The following is a 20,784-nucleotide window of genomic DNA, read 5'->3' as shown; positions in this document are numbered from 1 at the left end:
TTAGAAAGTCTTAAATTTAACTTTTTAAATTTAAGGCCATAAAGGTCTTAGAAAGTCTTAAATTATTTTTTTAAATTTAAGGCCATAAAAGTCTTAGGAAGTCTCATATTTGTCTTTTTATATTTCAGGCCATAAAAGTGTTAGAAAGTTTGAAATTTCACGTTTTAAATTTAAGGGCAAAGACGTCTTAGAAACTCTTATGTTTGTCTTTTTAAATTTAAGGCCAAAAACATCATTAAAAATCTTGACATTTTTATCTAAGGCCATAAAAGTATTAGAAAGTCTTAAATTTGACTTTTTAAATTTCAGGTCATAGACGTCTTACAAACTCTTAAATTTGACTTTTTAAATCTAAGACCATAATAGACTTAAACAACCAAAAATTTGACTTTTTAAATTTCAGGCCATGTTTTTTTTTTTTTTTTTTTAATTTCCCGCCATAGACGTCTTACAAACTCTTAAATTTGACATTTTATATTTCAGACCATAAAAAGTCCAACAAAGTTTTTAAAGTTTTACATTTAAATCCTTAATTTGACTTTTTAACTCTATGGCCATAAAAGTCTTTAAAAGTCTAAACCTTACTGGTCATCTTAATGGATGACATCATCAAAGGCATGGATGGAATATTTAGGTGCTTTTAAAGATAGCATCGTCAACGTAGAGGACAGAATGTTGGTGAAGCTGGGGATGTTGGGGGGCTTTTTTCTGCCATTTTTGCTAAAGTGTGGCCATAGGAGTGATTGCCAATTTCACCCATTTTTCCAGAAGTTGCCATCAGAGGTCAGTCAAGATGAGGGAAAGATTGTTGGTCTATCTGTGTTCTAATATTGATGGAGAGTTGTAGAACGCTCAGCTGACCAAGTAATGAAGAATCATTCACAGACGAGTCTGTTCTGAGCCGCCTCTTTTATATGAGCGACAGAAGCCGGCTCCTGTTTGAGAGCCAGTTTCCTTTCTTCTATTTTTGAGCTGAGCCAAATGAGTTGTACCTAAAATAAGAGACAGATTCCCTGTCACAACAAGTCAAGTTGGATGGACATCAGCCAAAGAAAGATCAGGGTTCATGGTGACAAACTGGACTAAAAACCAGACTGCTAAGTGGAAACGGACCACGTATGAACGCTGTCTGACTGCACCCATTCAGACTTTAGATGGAGTATTTCCATCCATGTTTCTTTCTCTTCGCTGAAATCCCTTCCTGCCCTCATCTGGAGTTCTTCAGTGTGATGTCACCTGTAAACCACCTGTAGAATCCAGGTGTGCTTCAATACCTTCAGAATGGTAGCCAGGTGTAGTATCTGGTGGTCCAGCACCCTCAGCTCTTTCTCCATGTTCTTCTCTTTCTGTAACGTCTTCTCCAGCTCTGAGACCAGGGCCCCCAGTCTGAGGGCCTGGGTTCTGCGCTGGGCCCCGCTGGGCCCTGATCTCCCAGTGGGCGGGGCGTTGGTCATGGATGAGGGAGGGGTCACAGGTGGAGGTGAAGGTGAGGCAGAGTAAGACTGACCATCTGAGGAGTCCTGGAACAAACATGGAGATTGAACCAGGTCATCCTCTGGTCCCTGATCTACGTCATATCTGACCTCAGCACTGTTTTATTCGGACTGGAGAGGGCTGTGATTGGTCACCTTTCACTAAATAGACATCCATTAATGACCAATCAAATTTAACCAAGTAGAGCTTAAAGAGAGTGATAAAATCATTTACCTGAACGCAGGTAGAGTCCGGTCTCAGTGCCGTACTATGAGGTTCTGGTTCTGGTTCTGTCGTGTTTTTTCTGAGGATATCAGGAGTGCTCGACCTGCAACGTAAATACAAACATTTATCCTCTTATTAGAAAGCAGATCTGGAACCAGGACTCTGACAGGACCAGGTCTTACATGTGCAGAGCCAACAGAGATCCAGTTTTACTCTCTGCAGGTGAAGACAGAGTCTCTAACACACTCCACTCCTCTCCTCTGTCCTTCCCCCTCTCTTCCTCCTCCTCCTCCCCCAGGGACAGCCGGGTCTGACTCCCCCCAAGGATGCCGCTCTGACTGCGGCTGGACGGGAAGCTTTGAGCCCGAGGGAGACTGTGGAGGAGGAAGAAAACAGCACGATAGCCTCTCATCATTGGTGAGACTTTAAGACTTTGCTGTGCTCTGGTAGGAGTTTACCTGGTTGGTTACAGAGGTGTGTTACTTACCTGGTTGGGTACGGGCTCTGCCGGCCGTGGTTGGGAGTGATGGAGGTATGTGAAGCGTTGGACAGGTAGCTGATCAGAGACACGCCCCCTCGACTGTGGCGACTGCTTGGCAGCAGAGATGGTAGCGAGCCATCTCGATCCTTCAGCTCACGAACCATCGACTAAGAAGGAAGAGGAGGAAGATCGTCTTCAACGTCAGAGAAATAAGAACCATGTTCAACTCCAAAATAAGAAACAGAAATAAGAGATCAGAACAAGATGAAGCCGGCATTTTCTGTTCACTCACTATGAAGTATTTCTCGGAGAAGGACGGCGTGTTCGGAGCAGTCCAGCTGTTAACGGAACTTTTCCTGCTGGACACAGACGGTCTGCTGACAGAGAGCGGCCTCATCTTCTCTGAGCTGTCGAACGGACTGGAACAACAGACATTTATTATCACATCTGCATCACAAATAGAACGACTGACATCGGGTTACAAAGGAAACAATGGGCAAAAAGTGGTAGAAATGGCTAAAGTAGTGAAAAGGAGTGAAATAAAATGTTAAAAATGGAATACAAGCACTAAAAATGAGTTAGAAAAGGGTCAAACATGGGGGGAAATTGGTGGAAAATAGTTAAAGTGGCAAAAACTTGTTGACAAATTGAGTGAAAATTAGCTAAACAGTAGCAGTAATAGGTTTGAAGTTGCAAAAATTCGCAACAGATGGAAAAATGAGTTAGTGTAAAAAAAATTGTAAAAAATGTGTGGAGTTGGGTTTATCAGGGTCCATTCTATGGGTTTGTCAGGGCCATGCTAAATTTGTGTGACAGGCCTGTTTACAGGTGTTTGTATTTAGCAGAAAAAAGCAGAATTAGGATTAATTAAAGGGTTTAAAATGAAGCATGTTTTCAGCCTTATCTACTTGTTTTGGACTACTTGTGATTAAAAACACACTCGTCCCTGTGTTTTTGAGAATCCATGAAATGGCTGAAATGTCATCCACCTGGCTCTGCTAAACGCTGAAATGTGATCTGTCATGGTGCACGGATACAGTGTTCTCCTTCATTCTGTATTCAGTGGGCTGCAGAGACAGCTGGCTCCAGTTAGAGCAGCAGAGAGAAGAAAATAATGACAGAATCTGCAGGACGACTCACTGAGAATCTGTGATCATTTTCAGGCCTGGTCCACATGCAGACGGGTATTTTTTAAGGTTCTTTTGTGTGCTTTGACCTTTCAAACACACCGTAATGGGGTTAAAGGTCACAGTAAATGCCCATGCTGTTCAACACCTTCCAGGACATTTCTAGGAATTCTGTTTCTGTGCAGATGCTCACTGCTGCTTCAGACAACATTACAGAGACACAAACCTGGAGAGGTAGGTATAAAAAAAATGTCAGGGTATGCAACCTTTAGTTATTTGCTCCTTGCCAGTTCTACCCACTTTTCCAAAAGTTCAATTCTGAACTTCTATTTGGCAAAAATGGGGAAAAAAAAGGCTGCAGCATTCCCGACCTCACCAACATTTCATCTTCTGCCTTTGATGATGTCATCCTCCAAAGTCAATGAAACATTCTGTCCTTGTCCTTGATGATGTCATCCTGTAAAATTTATAAAACATTCCATCCTTGTCTTTAATGAAGTCATCCTTTGAAGTTCATAAAACTTTTCATCCTTGTCTTGGATGAAGTCATCCTTTGAAGTTCATAAAACATTCCATCCTTGTCTTGGATGAAGTCATCCTTTGAAGTTCATTAAACATTTCATCCTTGTCTTGGATGAAGTCATCATTTGAAGTTCATAAAGCATTCCATCCTTGTCTGTGATGAAGTCATCCTGTAAAGTTCATAAAACATTCCATCCTTGTCTTGGATGAAGTCATCCTGTAAAGTTCATAAAACATTCCATCCTTGTCTTGGATGAAGTCATCCTTTGAAGTTCATTAAACATTTCATCCTTGTCTTGGATGAAGTCATCCTTTGAAGTTCATTAAACATTCCATCCTTGTCTTGGATGAAGTCATCCTGTAAAGTTTTAAAATTTTCCATCCTTGTCTTGGATGAAGTCATCCTTTGAAGTTCATTAAACATTCCATCCTTGTCTGTGATGAAGTCATCCTGTAAAGTTTTTAAACTTTCCATCCTTGTCTTGGATGAAGTCATCCTTTGAAGTTCATAAAACATTCCATCCTTGTCTGTGATGAAGTCATCCTATGAAGTTTATAAAACATTCCATTGAGGCTCCTTTCCAAGTTCATGCTCTCTTACAAAGAAATGCCAGTATTTTGGGTGCAGTCAGATCTGGATCTGTGTTTTTGTTGCCTAAGTTTTGAACAGGAATCGGTGTTGTTTAATTTGTACTTGAGCTGTTTAAAACAGTATTATGTAAAACGTTGATTATTCAGGATACCTTTCATTGTTTTTATGTTATAACTGTGATTCCTGCCTTTACTCTTCATTTAAAGCTATCTCTGCAGGGATCTCTAATGTCAGGATACAAAGAGACAGAAAGAAACTGAAGGCCAGAAGGGACAAAAAAAAAAAAATCTTTCTCTTAACCCCCTGTTTCGATGTTTCTCAGAGCAGCCATCGCTCACTCTTTCACCCCTTTATCCGTCATCCCGTACACGAGCGAGGTATGTGATGTTTTTGTGGAGCAGCTGCTCCTGTCGTTCATGTGAATCATCACCTGACGACAGGAACACAGGATGGAGCGAGGGGCTGCACGCCGTGATCGACTCTAGAGGTCAGAGGAGACCTGCTCGTATTTTACGCTACAGATTTAATTTCCTGAGCTCTCCACACCTATTCCCTCGTCAAATCACACAATTATTCTACCTTTCTCTGTGGGAATACCACGGCTATCACGGTGTCTGCTTTTATCATCAACCACACCTTCAAACCCAGACGACATCCCCTCTGTCACCACCTCAGCGGCTATTCTCACATCAGGACTTCTACATGTGTGTGTTCATGTGTGTTTTTGTGTGTTCGTACTTCCAGGTGACTTCCAGCTGCAGTTTGATGGTTCCCAGTTCTGTGATGTCCACCAACATCAGCTGAGGCCTCGCCACGAAGAAGTCAGCGCTCGCGCATGTCACCAAGCCGACCAGCAGCCAACCCAGACCCTTCGCCTCGGACACCTGTGAGACAACAAAGTTCAAACAGTCTTCATTCTGACATTCTAGTGTTTGTTTCTTATATGTTTTGTCTGAATCTGTCTCAGCTGGGAATTTTAATTTTAATTTTTGTCTGAGAAATGCCAAAACAACCGTCTGCATGACAGATTAACCTTTTTAGGCGCTAATAAACACACTCTGATCTGTTGAACACAAAATCAAATGTTTTTCAAATGTTTGAATTGCAGGGAATTTGATTAGTGGCCAGATTTAGTCTCGACAGAAACTCTGGGGTCCAGACTTTTAAATACACAAAAATTAAATTAACATCTTGGTCACTGGACATTTGAAATATTATTGCAGTAGTATTTGTATGTTCCTTTAAACTACAGGACATTTTTAGTCATTACCAGTGAGATCTATCCCTGTTATCTATAATGCAGCAGGCCAGACAACAGAATTAGCCAGACCCCTGAAAATCCAAGAGAATGGGCCCTCCCTAATTGTCATTTAGCACCAATATTAACCCATTTTGAGACTTTTAACCCCTTTTGCCTTTTTAACCCAATTTCTGCATGATTTTAACCCCTTTAAACCACTTTTCCACATGTTTTATCCCCTATGTGCCACTCTTTTATCCATTTTGCCACTTTTCTTCTATTTATGCCACTTGTTAACCCCTTTATTTACTTTTTTTTGCAACTTTAAAACCATTTTTTCCCTCTTTTAACCCATTGTTGATACTTTTTGCCACTTTCTGCCTCATTAACCAATTTTTGAAAGATTTTAACCTCATTTTATCCACTTTTTCTGCATGTTTTATCCCCATTATGCCACTCTATTATTAATTTTTGCCACTTTTCTCAATTTTTTGCCACTTTCCAACCCCTTTTCTTTACTTTCTTGCACTTTTTTTGTCATTTGTAACCATTTTTGATGCCTTTTCACCTTTTTTCCTCCTTTACCATTTTTTTTTGACACATTTTAACCTCTTTTCACAACTTTTTTCTGCTTTTTTTCAATTTTTGCCAACCATTTTCTAAATATCGACTAATTTTGACAGTTAATTTTTTTGTAAAAACAGATTCAATGGTTAGTCATTCTTAAACTATTTCAATATAAATTGTTTGTGGGATGGACTTAACAGCTGCAGACTTTTGAAGCTTCTTCTTTTCCTCCTTATCTGAATTTAACAATCTTTCGGGGGCCAGACAGGAAGCTTTGGGGGGCCTGATGTGGCCCCGCAGGCCGCCAGTTGATGATCAGTGGCGTAGAGAGTTATCAGATCGTTTTCCCTCAATGATTTCAACCAACAAAAACACATATGATAAAGATGATGGGGCCCAGAACAGAGCCTTGGATCCCCAATGGGGAGATATACGGGATTAATGCTTGGTTTGAATGAGACAGTTGTGTTTTGGTGATGGTAGGATTGTGTGTATTTTTATGCTGGTATTACCTTGATCTCAAAGTTTTGGTGAATGTGAGGGAGGAAGACCATCTCTTCTTCGTCCCAGGACTGCGTGTCGTCTGATTCGATTTTCCCTCTGATCCTCCATCGCTGACGGCCCAACCTCACCACCACCTGGTCATGTGACATCATTGAAAATGACACCATTACTCACTGACAAAAGATTTTAAAGTTTTTAGGCATCATGTAATAGGCTTGAATTTAAGAATGTGCCATAATGCATTACCGTGCCTATAAAAGTATTATATAATTATAAATTCATGAGCTAAATATCATAATAAACATGAATCATCGATCAGAACAGCTCACCTCGTATTGATCTCCAGGACAGAGCCTAGCGAAGCCGATCAGACCTGAGAGCGTAGACCAGTTCAGTATTTGTGAATTGAAGCTGAGAGCATGCTCACAAGGCTGTGTGCGTTTGTGTACTTTTGTGTCGATGTGTGTTACCCTTCATCCTGATGTGCAGCTCTCCCAGGAGGATCTCCAACTCTCCCTCCATGGCTGACATGTCCTGCAGAGAGGAGACCTCAGGTCAGAGCCAAGCTTAAAGAAAACCAAATAAATCCCCAGCAGGGGCTCTATTTCTCCTATCAGACCACATCAGCTGGAATATTTGTCACCTTTTATAGGTATGAAGAGAGGTCAAAGGTTAGTGTCATCTTCAGGACAATGAAATCAGAGCTATTAAAGACTCTCTTTTCTCTTCAGCAGATATTTCCATGTTTTCTTCTCTATCCTCTCTGACTGTGATGTGTTGAAGGTTTTCAGTTGTTTTGGTGCTTCAGTTAAAAACTCAAACAGCTGTTTTGGATTAGTCCGTTTAAATCAGTTCACAGAACAAACCTGGAGCTGCTGAGAAGGGCTAATAAAACTCCACATCCACGAGGACGTCATGGACATGTTCACACCTCAGCAGCCAAAAGAAAGAGTGAATCTTTGAAAGGAGTTCATCAGAAACCAACAAAAGCTAGATGTTGTTGTCTTTGCACACAAGCTCTTATCAGGGAACCAGGCCCAAAGCCAACCAAGTGGAAAGCAGGGTTCTTTATTTCCAGTAGGTTTACCTTTGTCTGCAGTTTCTAATCTCATTTTTGAGCTTCATATCAGGGAACGGCTTTGGAAGCATGAGGGAAATCAGAGTTGAGTTGGTTTAAGGTTCAATCTGATCAGGAAGCCAGGAAGAAAACCTTATGGCTGATCTAGAACTTGCCTGAGGGATTAAATATCCTATCTGGTCAGGGAATGTTTCAGGAATCCAAAGTAAAAGCTGGAAATGTCACCGAAGAGAGGGTTGTCGAGGTTGACTGGCTAAGCATGGATGGATGGATGGATGGATGGATGGATGGATGGATGGATGCATGGATGGATGGATGGATGGATGGATGGATGGATGGATGAATGGATGGATGGATGCATGGATGGATGGATGGATGGAAGAATGGATGGATGCATGAATGCATGGATGCATGGATGGATGGATGCATGGATGGATGGATAGATGGATGGATGGATGGATGCATGGATGGATGGATGGATGGATGGATGGATGAATGGATGGATGGATGCATGGATGGATGGATGGATGGAAGAATGGATGGATGCATGGATGCATGGATGGATGATGGATGGATGCATGGATAGATGGATGGATGGATGGATGGATGCATGGATGGATGGAAGGATGGATGGATGGATGGATGCATGGATGGATGGAAGGATGGATGGATGGCTGCATGGATGGATGGATGGATGGATGGATGCATGGATAGATGGATGGATGGATGGATGGATGCATGGATAGATGGATGGATGGATGGATGCATGGATGGATGGAAGGATGGATGGATGGCTGCATGGATGGATGGATGAATGGATGGATGGATGCATGGATGGATGGATGATGGATGGATGGATGGAAGAATGGATGGATGCATGGATGCATGGATGCATGGATGGATGGATGGATGGATGCATGGATGGATGGATAGATGGATGGATGGATGGATGGATGGATGGATGGATAGATGGATGGATGGATGGATGGCTGCATGGATGGATGGATGCGTGGATGGATGGATGGATGGATGGATGCATGGATGGTTGGATGGATGGCTGCATGGATGGATGGATGGATGGATGTATGCATGGATGGATGGATGGATGGATGCGTGGATGGATGGATGGATGGATGCGTGGATGGATGGATGGATGGATGGATGCATGGATGGTTGGATGGATGGCTGCATGGATGGATGGATGGATGGATGTATGCATGGATGGATGGATGGATGGATGGATGGATGGATGCGTGGATGGATGGATGGATGGATGGATGCATGGATGTTGGATGGATGGCTGCATGGATGGAAGGATGGATGGATGGATGGATGGATGCATGGATGGATGGATGGATGGATGCGTGGATGGATGGATGGATGGATGCATGGATGGTTGGATGGATGGCTGCATGGATGGATGGATGCATGGATGGATTGATGGATGGATGGATGGATGGATGGATGGATGGATGGATGCATGGATGGTTGGATGGATGGCTGCATGGATGGATGGATGGATGGATGCGTGGATGGATGGATGGATGGATGCATGGATGGATGGATGGATGGCTGCATGGATGGATGGATGGATGGCTGCATGGATGGATGGATGGATGGATGCGTGGATGGATGGATGGATGGATGGATGCATGGATGTATGCATGGATGGATGCATCGATGCATGAATGGATGGATGGATGCATGGATGGATGAATGTCTCACACAAATACCTTTATTCAGAACAAACTGACCTATTTTTTGTTTACATCTGTCTGTGACGGTTGATTCTGTTTTTTTAAACACTTCAGTTCCCCTTAGCTTCAGTAAACATTCATCACATTAATCATCCTGACGTGAACACGTGTGCAGAGCTTTAAAGGTCACATGTGCTGTCATGGATGGTATGATTAATGACTTAAAATCAGAGTTCAACATCCTGGATCCTCTCAGACTCAGAATGAACATTTCTTACATTCTTATCATTCATTAAAGTTTTTTTTGTTCAGATGTTTCTTAGGTTATTATAATTGTTTTCTTGTTATTTAATACTTTTTTGGGGGAATTCCAGATCTATTCTCTGCTCAACAGAGCAACACTTATAAAGATTCTGTGAACCACTGGTAAATGAGAGTTTAACGTGACTTTTATGTTGTCTTCTACAGTGTAAAGTCCTTCTGCTCATTTATTCTTTTCATGAGTTAAGAAAACAACAATATGCTGTAAATCAGTCGGTAAATTCCCTGAGCTGTGTTTGTGGCAGCATCTGCGCAGCAGACGGTAGAGATGAACAGTTTCATCATGTGTGCAGACAACCAGAGAAAAACCAGGGCTGGAGGTTTTTAATGTTACTAAAGCTCTATCAGACTGACAGTGGTCTCATAGTGAGCGTCTTTATGAGGCCACGTTTACAAGAAAACAGTCCAGTCTAAACAGAATCAGTCTACCTTTTCAAATGTTCCATATTTAGACTACATTGTTGTATTGATAGTGGTGAGGTGGAAACTTCTACAAATGGATAATGATGAGATACCAGCAGAGTGGGTTTGGATCTCCTTCCCTGGTCTAGACTGCTCAATTGACCACCTGTCACTCTGAATGTAGAATGACTTTGATCTTGTCATCAATCAGTGCTTAATTTTGTTTGATAGTATTTGAAGTCTGACCACAGACTCTTGAGGGCTAATGCCAACGACAAACTGCTAGTCCACACATTTTTTAAAACTGAGGTTTTCCTGCTGTTTCCAAAAATAATCCCTTCCAAACACATCATTTTCAAAAAATAAATTTTTGAACCAAAAAAAAAAAAAAAAAAACACAAAATGGTGCTATTAAATGCTGAAGAGATCACACCATGTCAGCAGTAGTCCCACCTTCACTCATGGTGAAGCAGCTCACTCAGACAACAGAGGCAAGCGTGGAATATTTTATAATCTTTGATGTCATCACCTTCAAAGACAAGGACAGAATGTTTTATAAGTTTGATGTCATCGTCTTCAAAGATAAGTATTAAATGTTTTATGATCTTTGATGAAATCATCTTCAAAGAAAAAGATGGAATGTTTTATAAGCTTCAATAACATTATCTTCAAAGACAAGTACAGAATGTTTTATAAAAGTTCACAGACAGAGATGTGATGTTGTAAAGCATGATGATATTATCTTCAAAGACAAGAATGGAATGCTTTTAAGTTTGATGACATCATTTTTAAAGGCAAGGATTGAATGTTGTATAAGCTTTAATGGCATTTTCTTCAAAGACAAGGATGAAATGTTTTATAAATTTGTTTACATCATCTATGAAGACAAGGACAAAATGTATACAAGCTTCGATGACTTCATTTTCAAAGGCAAGGATGGAATATTTTATAAGCTTTAATGGCATTTTCTTCAAAGACAAGGATGGAATGTTTTAAAAGTTTGATGTTATTTTTTTTTGAAGACAAGGTTGGAATATTATATAAGCTGCCATGATACCTCTTCGAAGACAAGGATGGAATGTTGTATAAGCTTGATAACATCATCTTTAAAGAAAAGTATTGAATATTTTATTCACTTGCTGATATCATCTTCAAAGACAAGGATGGAATGTTTTTATAAGCTTGATGACATCATCTTCAAAGATAAGGACAGAATGGAATATAAGCTTTGATGACATTTTTTTCAAAGACAAGGATGGAATGTTTTCTAAACTTTGATGACATTTTCTTCAAAGGGAAAATGACAAATATTTTATAAACTTCAAAGGATGACATCATCAAAGGCAAAGATGGAATTTTCTATCAGCTTGAAAACATCATCTTTAAATACTACTAGTAAATGTTAATCTTTGGTGACATCATCTTCAAAGACAAGGACAGAATGTATTATAAGCTTCAATAACATCATTTTCAAAGGAAATGTTAGAATGTTTCATAAACCTTAAATGATGACATCATCAAGGGAACAGGTAGGAATTTTTGATCAACTTTAAAGGATGGCGTCATCTGCATGGCAGAGGATGGAATGTTGCTGAAGCTGAAGATGTAGAATAGTAGGATGCCATCTTTTTTAGAAAGTTGCCACCAAAGGACAATCAACATAAGGAAGAATTGTTGGTAAACATGATCAGCAATGAACAGACAGAACACAGTCAGAGCTTCAGGGGGGATCAATGTGTCATTGTGGCTGTAAATCAGAAAGTTTTTAGACTTGACCTTTAAAAAATGCTGCAAAATTGATCAATTTCAGGTCAACGGAAGTATGAAAATAGATTTTTGTGTTCGGATTTATCATGAAGGGTTTGGAGCTTTCCTGTAATTAAAACATTTAGGGCCACATTTATCCATCATCTGCAGCCTGTTGAGGTCGGACTGCCTGCTGCCAAACCAAACCCTCCATGTGAGAGTGAGTGACATCTTCATGGTGATGGTTCTGCTAACGACCACAGGATGAGGATCATTAAGAGACGACTGAAGGTTCATTTATCTTTCCATGTTGCCTGTGCACCAACCATCCTACACTTTAAAACACATGCAGCTCTGAAACATGTCTTTGTCCTGTAAGAATGCAGCCTGTCTACAGTGTTTGTCTTGTTTTTGCATGTTTTAACCTTCATGTATGACACACAAATGCTGAGAACATGCCTAAAGCATTCTTGAGATATCACTTTCACAAGAATAGATAGATAGACAGACCTCAAACCTGAAAACATAATGCCTTAGTACTCGTGATTGGCCTAAAACCTGAAGCAGACGCGTTAAAAGCTCCCTGGTACCTGCAGGCTGAGTCTGTGGTTGCGGTTGAGCTCCAGCAGGCTGTCTCTGGACGCTCGAGTGGACGGAGAGAGAGAGAAGGCTCTCTTCATGTTCACCGCTCCCTGACACAAACGCCACTGGATGCAGTACGTCTCGTACAGCTCCTCCACCTGAAACACAAAACCAGAGAGGAGAAACCCTACTGATACGACTGACTCTGGTACCCATAAATTTGTGGATGACGTCTGCATGCTTTGCTCTTTTCCTACCTTGCTGATTTGAAACTCTAATCTTCGGATGTATCTCTCCAGCGCTCTGATCTCCTGTGAGAGAAAGCACCAGATTATTTTAGATTATTTCTACAGTCCTTATTTTCAGTCCAAAATGTGATGGAGTTTGGTTCGTTAGGTAAAAGAAGGAAAGGTCTTTGAGTCTAGCTGTGCAGCGTTTACCTTCTCCAGATCGTAGAGAAAAGCCTGGAACATAAATGGAAATCTTAATCAGCGTTTCTGTTATTCTAACCAATCATATTGAATGTCTACTCTCGGTTTTCTCACCAGTCTGGAGTTCCGCTTTGTCTCTCTTTGCTGTGACGACAGGAAGTCCATCTCTGCCTGGTGACCCTCCAGAAACTCCCTAAACAGGACCACAGAGCCTACATCATTAGTAAAGCTGATTTCAGGAATCCTTGAAAATATCTGAAACATTTCAGCCAGTCTGCCCCTGAAATCTTCCTGAGGTTCTCTTAAGTTCAATAATAAAGGAGTGACAGGAAGTCAAGAACTTATCTGGAAGTCAACATAGGCTGCTTCAACCCTATGTTGAATTCCTGAGAGCACTCGGTGAAGACCTGAAGTACCAGGATGTGGTCTACCGTGGACCCCTTACGTTTAAAGCCAGACTGTTGGAACACGCCGCTCTTCCAGTCGGTAGGGATGATGCCTGTTCTCCATATAGAGCAGCTGAGAGCATGCAACCACAGGAGGGAGGTTTCACCACCTGCCTTGAGCATCTCAGCCTGGATCCCACCTACACCTGGTGCTTTCCCGGCCTTCAGCCTGTCGAGTCTCCTCAACAGTTGGTGGGTCACAGCTTACAGGTGGGTCCTCATCACTGAGTCGGCAGCATCCATTTGGAGCTCAGGACTGGGAAGATCTGCCTCATATCTCATATCTGACTCCTCCGTCAGGACCGTACCATCAAGCGCCTTTACTGCAGAGCAGCATGGAGGACCTGAAGGTCTACATGGCCCTGTAAGCTGGACGTGCATACTTGCACCCAGGTGGTCACTGTCTCACAAGCCCATGAACCCTGGCCTCAGCATCTCTCCTCATCAACCTTGCATGAAGCCCCGCCTCCTTCTCAGTAACCTCGGGATGCATTCACTGGCAGCAGCCAGGGTACCAGACCTGAAGTCTGCCCAGAGAGACTCAGGATCTCTAGAGGCATCTGGTGTTCCAAGAGCTGCCATGAGCCCCAAGGTGACTCACATCTGATCTGATTGGACCAGAGTCAGCCTACCTGGGGAACCTCAGCCGCAATTTCAGCATTTCGACCAGTTAATGGTCAGGACTAAAGAACTGGGCACTCCTGAAAACCCTGCAGCCCCTGAGCAACCTCCAGCATCTGCTGACAAGCACATGGCCTTCTTTGCCATCACTGGAAGTCCAGCGCCGTGAATCAGGTCTCTGAACCGCGATCCAGCATTCCTCAAGCTCCGACTGCTGGAAAGGTCAAGGAGGATTGAGGATCTTTTATGTCCAGAGCCATGAGGACCAGCACATGCCTCTTAAACCTCCCTGTCAGTACCAGAGGAAGCACTGAACAACAGACGCATCACCACCGGGGACAGAATCTACTACCGTGGTGAGTCCGGAGTAGAACACTTCCTTTGCAGAGTCCACTCCCCCTGGTTTGAAAGCAGGACTTTGACATTTAACGGGGGATTTACAGAGTTGTGTTGGTACTTTGACTAAAGAGAGACACTGTCTAATTTCTGGTAGGAATATTAAATCCATATTCAGCCTGGTTATGATGAGTCTGTTTGGGTTTAGGGTCTTTAGGGTTTATCTCTAACAGTTTGTCGGTTCACCTACTTGAGCCCCTTCCGTAGCGCCTGGAACACCTGATCCACCTGGTCAGGCTGCAGAGACCAGATAGCTCCTCCTCCTCTGCTGGGGGACAGGTGCATTCTGGGAGTTTTAGTTCCTGTGATAGATTTGGAGCGGACCGAGCTACGGACAGACGACGACCTAAAAACAAAACAAAACAAAAAAAAAACAGCGTAGGGGGTTTTTAACTTTGAGAATACACATGAAAACACTACTGTGGCATCAAACCATTAAAATCTGATTTTAAAAAAACTTTTAAGTGAACCAACAATGACGTTTAGTTTCTGATAGGAAACTACCTCTGTGTCTTGGACAGAACATTATGGCATTAAAGCATTGACCATGATTATTAAATCACTGAAAGGGTTAAACATCCAGGAGGTGAATACTTTCTACAGTCTCTGTACTTCGTAATTTAGCAGCAGGTTGAGTTAGCGCCGTTCCTGTGGCTACCAGGTTGGAGGTTTTTTACACCACATCTCTTGAAAACCAGAAGGATTTACGTGGTCCAGCTTCTGCATCTTTATTGGCTGTTGTAGCGTGCCACTCACCGCCGTCGTCCAGTCAGAGAGCTGAACCCGGTGAAGGAGCGACTCCGATGGATGAAACCTCCGTCTGCCGGCGAGTCGAATCGCAGCTTCACCGACATCCTGGCGGGAAAACAAGACGAAAATGATTGATTAACAAAAATATCTGTTTTATTGTTAAAATCAATAAATTACAAAAACACAGAAATTCAGCCACACTGTTGTCAGAATCAATAAAAATGAGGCTGTCCTGCGTTCTACTTAAATCTCTAAAAAGAACCTTTCTGATAAAGTGAATTAGGCTAAAAGTTCTCCAACAATCATGGAACCATCTAGAGAAATTCAAGAACAGATGAGAAACAAAGTCTCTGACATCAGTCTAGAAGTGTGACAGAGACTTTTCTAAGGCTTCGGGACTCCAGAAACATCTTTCACACATTTTTGCGCTTTATTGTCCCTTTTTTTTACCACCTTTCATCCAATTTTGCCTCAGTTTAATGATTTTTGTCCTTTTAACCACGTTTTTGTCAGTTTTGGCCACTTTTCATCCATTATTGGACTTTTTCCCTTTTTTAACACATTACTGTGTTTTACCACTTTAAACACATTTTGACCTCATTAACCTCACAAGTGGTACCTCGGCTCCCTCTCTGGTTTTCTCTTCGTGATTTTTTCATGAGAAATTCTAGTGACATTATTGTGAACTCGATTTTAACCCCGCCTTGTCCTCCTTTCTTCCAGTGCCTTACTCCTTGCCTCACATCAGCCCAAACCCAGCGCACTCTCCCCTCACTACCTCGGACCTGTGGACCCCCCCCACTTCTCACTAAACTACATATTCAATAAATCTGTTAAAACTTTGTCAGTCTGGTCTGCAAAAATCCACACCCACCACATCTGATCAACTTTTGGCCTTTTTTAACCACGTTTATGGCCCATTTAACCTGCTGTTGCCACATTTGATCCATTCTTTCCACTTGTCACCCATTTTTGCTGGTTTTGTCCATTTTGCACCACTCCTAATCCTTTTTTCTCCACTCTTTATCCATTTTAGCCCATTTTTTGCCACTTTTAACTAATTTTTGCACATTTTGCCCTTTCTTTTTCTTTTCTTTTTTTTTTTTTTTTTTGCATATTTTCCACAACATTTACATAATTTTCCATTAACCCTCTGGTATCTCTACAAATTGCTGCCTCATTTTCCTCCTAGTGTGCAAAAAATGCACAGGGGTTATTACTGTAAAAAAACAAAGTTATACTAGTTTATTTTAATAATTTATTTTTCCTTGTTTCATCAACTTGTGCCATTAACAAAAATACCAAATACTCAATAACAGTCATATCTTTTAACCCTTTAATTGCCATGTTTGTAATGTAAACAAACAAAAATTTTTGATGAAAAAAACAAAAGTTGTTTTTTTAAGATACTACACTGAAAGTGAATAACTTATTTATGGATGACTGCAGCCTGGCATATGTCACTGATTAGTAGCAACATTGGTTAAAATGCATGATTATTTTTGTGAGGTCAGTTATTCTAAAATACTCACGTTTTTCACCCTTCTGCACAAAAATGCACACCTGTAAATCATGTTATAAATATCATACATTTCAAAATTGTTTTACTGTCATTGAATTATATTTTTCTCATTTAAGGTCAGCCCTAACCATAAATATCAAATACTTATTTATTTTAATTATTTTAACCTTTTAAATGCCATGTTTTATTGATGATGTCACTGCATTTTTAGATGCAAAATACACACAAAAAAAGATTTTTTTGCAGGTTACTACATGAAAATTAGATGACTTATTTTTTGATTATTGTACAGACACACTCACAGACTCACACACTGTCATGATTGTCATAAATTCTGCTCCTCCAGAATCCTCATTGTTTAAAACCAAACTGTCATCTCTTTATTTTAGGACATTGTCTGGTAAAATGCCGCCTCATATCAACTGAAGAAAACTTCCCTAGATGATCCGTGTTTCCTTCCACGGTTCTTCCTGTTGTGTCTGCGTCTGTTTTCACCTCCTCGTCTATTTCCACTTTAATTCCACGCTCGCACAAACAAACAGTTAAATCACGAGGACCACCCGGACACTGGGACGCCCCAAACAGGAAGCAGAGCAAAGATGTGTGGGATAAATCATAAAGGGAACAACAGCAGATGCAAATATGCAAGCAAGCTGCTCTGCACATGGAGGAACGTCCCAACATTTTTGAACTTCCAGCCTCAGAAGTGGAGATGAAACGGGATTGATGCATGTGAAAATTATGAGTGGAGAAATGTCTTCTCTCTTTTTATCTGAAAATATCATCTGAAATAGAAAAAAACAGGAAATGCAGCCAATCAGAACCCCTTATTTCTGAGATAAAACATTCTTTTCTGTGACTTTAGCATCTAAAATCTTATAAATGTTCATGCATACTTTAGATCCTTGGCTGTTTTTGCACCGGCTACATTTAAAATGAAGGAGCTCTCATCTCATATTTATACCAGAAGGAGGAGTCTAGACATGTAGACCCGTCTGGTGGTGAAGAAAGTCCCTCTGCTTGTGGCGGCTTTAAAGGGAAACTCCGTATAATAAGTCACATGGTTGCATTGTCCTTCCTACATCTCTGACTGTTCACCACCATCTAGTCTGCAGTTACTCCTACTCTATCTGGTTTAAATGAAATAAGACTTTAAGGACGACACTGCTGTGTTGTCAGATAGTCCCAACATTCTATCACACACACACACACACACACCCACACACACGCCTTATATATTTCTGTATTTGACCCTCAGTGGATAAATTTTGGACACCCCCGGTCTGTAGAAAATAACTGTATAAGTAATGGAGGTTCCATTTTATAACTCCAGCAGGAGACCAGTAATAACCACAAATATTGATGAGGGTCACAGTAAAAATAAAATCTGATTTATGTCATTAAAGTAAAACAAGCTGTTGGAAAACAGGGGGCCCTTGAATTGCCCACCGGGGTCAAATAAAGGTTTTTGAATTTGAGTTTATTGAATAAATTTATTTTTTCTAATAATTCCATCAACCAAAAAACATAATTAATCCCAAAAGGTAATGGCTAAATAGATTTTAGCAGAAATTACATTAATATAATCAAACTGTTAAGGTTATAAAAATGACCCAAAATCCCTCCTTTTAAAATAATTATTCCTTAGAAATGTCTTTCAATTAGTCAGAAATTCCACCAGATCTCCCTGTATTTCTTTTAAGAACCTGTGGTAATATCTGACTACACGCTAGAACACAGGTTCTCAAGCTTTTCAGCCCATGACCCCCAAACTAAAGGTGCCAGAGACCGGGGACCCCCACTGTACGTGGAGGTGGTTGAACACAGCCATGAACATTCAAGAACAGTCATGTGCAGACAGGCTGTCCATAAGGGGGGATAAAGGGGAAAGCTTTCTGGGGCCCCATCCACACAGACACGAAAACGATATATTGCCGTTTTGTTTTGAAAAAGTTTTCTGTAAAGACGGGATCGTTTCAGGAAATGTTTGCGTAATCACAGAACCACTGAAACGACTGAAAATGTTGTAGTGCACACGGAGCTGTCCACACGGAGACGAAATGGTGGACGTCTACGGATTTATACACTCAGGGACCCGTTTTTAAAAGTATCGTTTACAGTCACACGAAACGCCATTTCCATGTGGATGAAATGCCGATACGACAAAAATTGTTTGTGTATACACCTGAATTCGTTTCCATGTGGACGGGGCCTGGAGGCCCAGCCAAACTGGGGGTTCATGGAGGTCAGCAAAATCATGGTCCATTATGTAGTTAAGCTGTGAAAACCATATTTTATATCTAACCTGATAAGATAACCACTCCTATCAAAGAAAGAAATATCTTTTTCCATCATTTGTGTAGGTATTTGGCTTTTTGAAAATGTAAATCCCATTTGTTGAAAAAAGAAAGAATTAAAACGGGTTAAAATTTGCTAAAATGGGTTAATAATAGCAAAAAAGGTGAAATATGTGGTGAAATTGGATTTTAAAAGTAGCAGAAATTGGTTAGAAGTGGCAACAATTTCATAAAAATGGCAAAAAATATGAATGGCAAAAATGGGTTAAAGTGGAAAAATGGGCATAAATAGTGATAAAAGGGAGTTAAAGTGTGGCTGAAATGGCTTTAAATTGTCAAAATTGTAGAGAAATTTGCTAAAGGGATGAAAATTGATATAAAGTGGCAAAAAGGTGTTAACTGAGAAAGGAATAATAGGCAGAAATTGGCAGAAATTGGTTAAACTAGCAAAAATGGGCTCATCAGATAGTGAAATGTGGGTAAAATAGGACAAATTTGGTGTAAAAAGTGGCAACCAAGGGGTTAACCCCGAAACGCCTGTTGTATCATATTTGACACATACTTTTATGATACCTCTATCTAATAAGTATGCTCAATAAATAACTAAAAAAAACCTTCTGAATACCAGCTGATAAATGTCAAAAATGCCCTGAAGTGGATTATCAGTTACCAAAAATACCTGATGAATGAAATGAGATACTAAAAATACATTTGTTAAATTTTATGGAAATTCTGTTTTTTTTTTTTTTGTTTTGTTTTGTTTTGTTTGTTTTTTCAGTAGAAAGTTAAATTAACATTTCATTTCCAAAAAATTAGAATTTTCTGGCTGTTATTGTGTTTTCAGGCTTTAAAGGGTTAATGTTGCCTCTGCTGACCCATTATTGCCACTATTAAGCTCAAGTTGCAAGAATTGACTCAGAAGTGGCAAAAACAGGCAAAAAAAGGACTCGAAAGAGTTTAAAATTGACAAAATAAGTGTTAAATGGCAAAAATGTGTTAAAATTGGTGAGAAAATTGATGAAAATGGGTTGACATTGGTAAAAAGTGGCAAGTGTAATTTTAAAGCATTCTTAGTTTTTTTAGGAAATCTGGGGACCCCCTCTCAGTGTCTCGCGACCCCCAAGGGGGTCCCGACCTCGTGGTCGAGAACCACTGCTATAGAGTACCATTAACCTACATTATACTGAGTTAATTGTCAAGAAAATCCCCTCAGCATGGTATATATATATATATATATATATATATATATATATATATATATATATATATATGCTACATAATTTGTCCATTTGTCTTCATGTAGCGACATTTTACACCTCTAAACGAGCCTTTGTCCAAATATAGTTCCTCTTTTTTCACGCTGAAATTTCTGCAGTTGTTATAAAATCCTACACAGAAAAACCTATCCTGACCTTTGGCTCTGCTGTTCACCTTTATGATGTGTGAGTTTCATCGTCCTATCACGGTTAGTTCTGGTTTTAGAGCTGGTTGTTTGGCGCCATAAGACGTAAAACCGGATTTTTCAAGTTCTGGAGGGAACAGGAAGTTTGAGAACTCTAGAACACTGCTGATTGGACAGATCATAGACATTATATACGTAGACGCCTCACTGACTGTGTTTGCCCGCTGCCTCTATACGCCAATGTGTCCGCCATATTGCCAGAGGCAAGACCGTTCTATAAATCGATCTTCTCAGCCCCACGCAGCACAGGAGTGAGGCATCTTGCTCAGGAATGCCTCTGGCAAAATGGCGGCGGCGTTGAC

General features: G+C 40.7%; 1 protein-coding gene across 4 annotated transcripts in view; it reads right to left on the bottom strand.

Annotated features, from left to right (window-relative positions):
* The window catches only part of ripor3 (RIPOR family member 3), a 78,094-nt gene that overhangs the window by 15,688 nt on the left and 41,622 nt on the right, over positions 1-20,784 (bottom strand). For 3 of the 4 annotated variants that reach the window (XM_041777757.1, XM_041777765.1, XM_041777747.1), the window contains 15 exons: positions 15,208-15,306; positions 14,642-14,797; positions 13,103-13,181; positions 12,998-13,021; positions 12,815-12,868; positions 12,566-12,715; positions 7,202-7,265; positions 7,061-7,104; positions 6,740-6,865; positions 5,159-5,304; positions 2,472-2,598; positions 2,186-2,346; positions 1,881-2,072; positions 1,708-1,801; positions 1,275-1,520 (listed from right to left, as the gene is read on the bottom strand). In XM_041777757.1, the coding sequence (XP_041633691.1) occupies positions 1,275-1,520; positions 1,708-1,801; positions 1,881-2,072; positions 2,186-2,346; positions 2,472-2,598; positions 5,159-5,304; positions 6,740-6,865; positions 7,061-7,104; positions 7,202-7,265; positions 12,566-12,715; positions 12,815-12,868; positions 12,998-13,021; positions 13,103-13,181; positions 14,642-14,797; positions 15,208-15,305 (1,761 nt within the window). In that variant the 5' untranslated portion in view covers position 15,306. The other variant, XM_041777773.1, reaches the window with a different exon arrangement.

This window comes from Cheilinus undulatus, linkage group 3 (genome assembly GCF_018320785.1).
Source record: "Cheilinus undulatus linkage group 3, ASM1832078v1, whole genome shotgun sequence".
NCBI lineage: Eukaryota > Metazoa > Chordata > Actinopteri > Labriformes > Labridae > Cheilinus > Cheilinus undulatus.
This window is presented reverse-complemented; position numbering and strand designations above follow the sequence as displayed.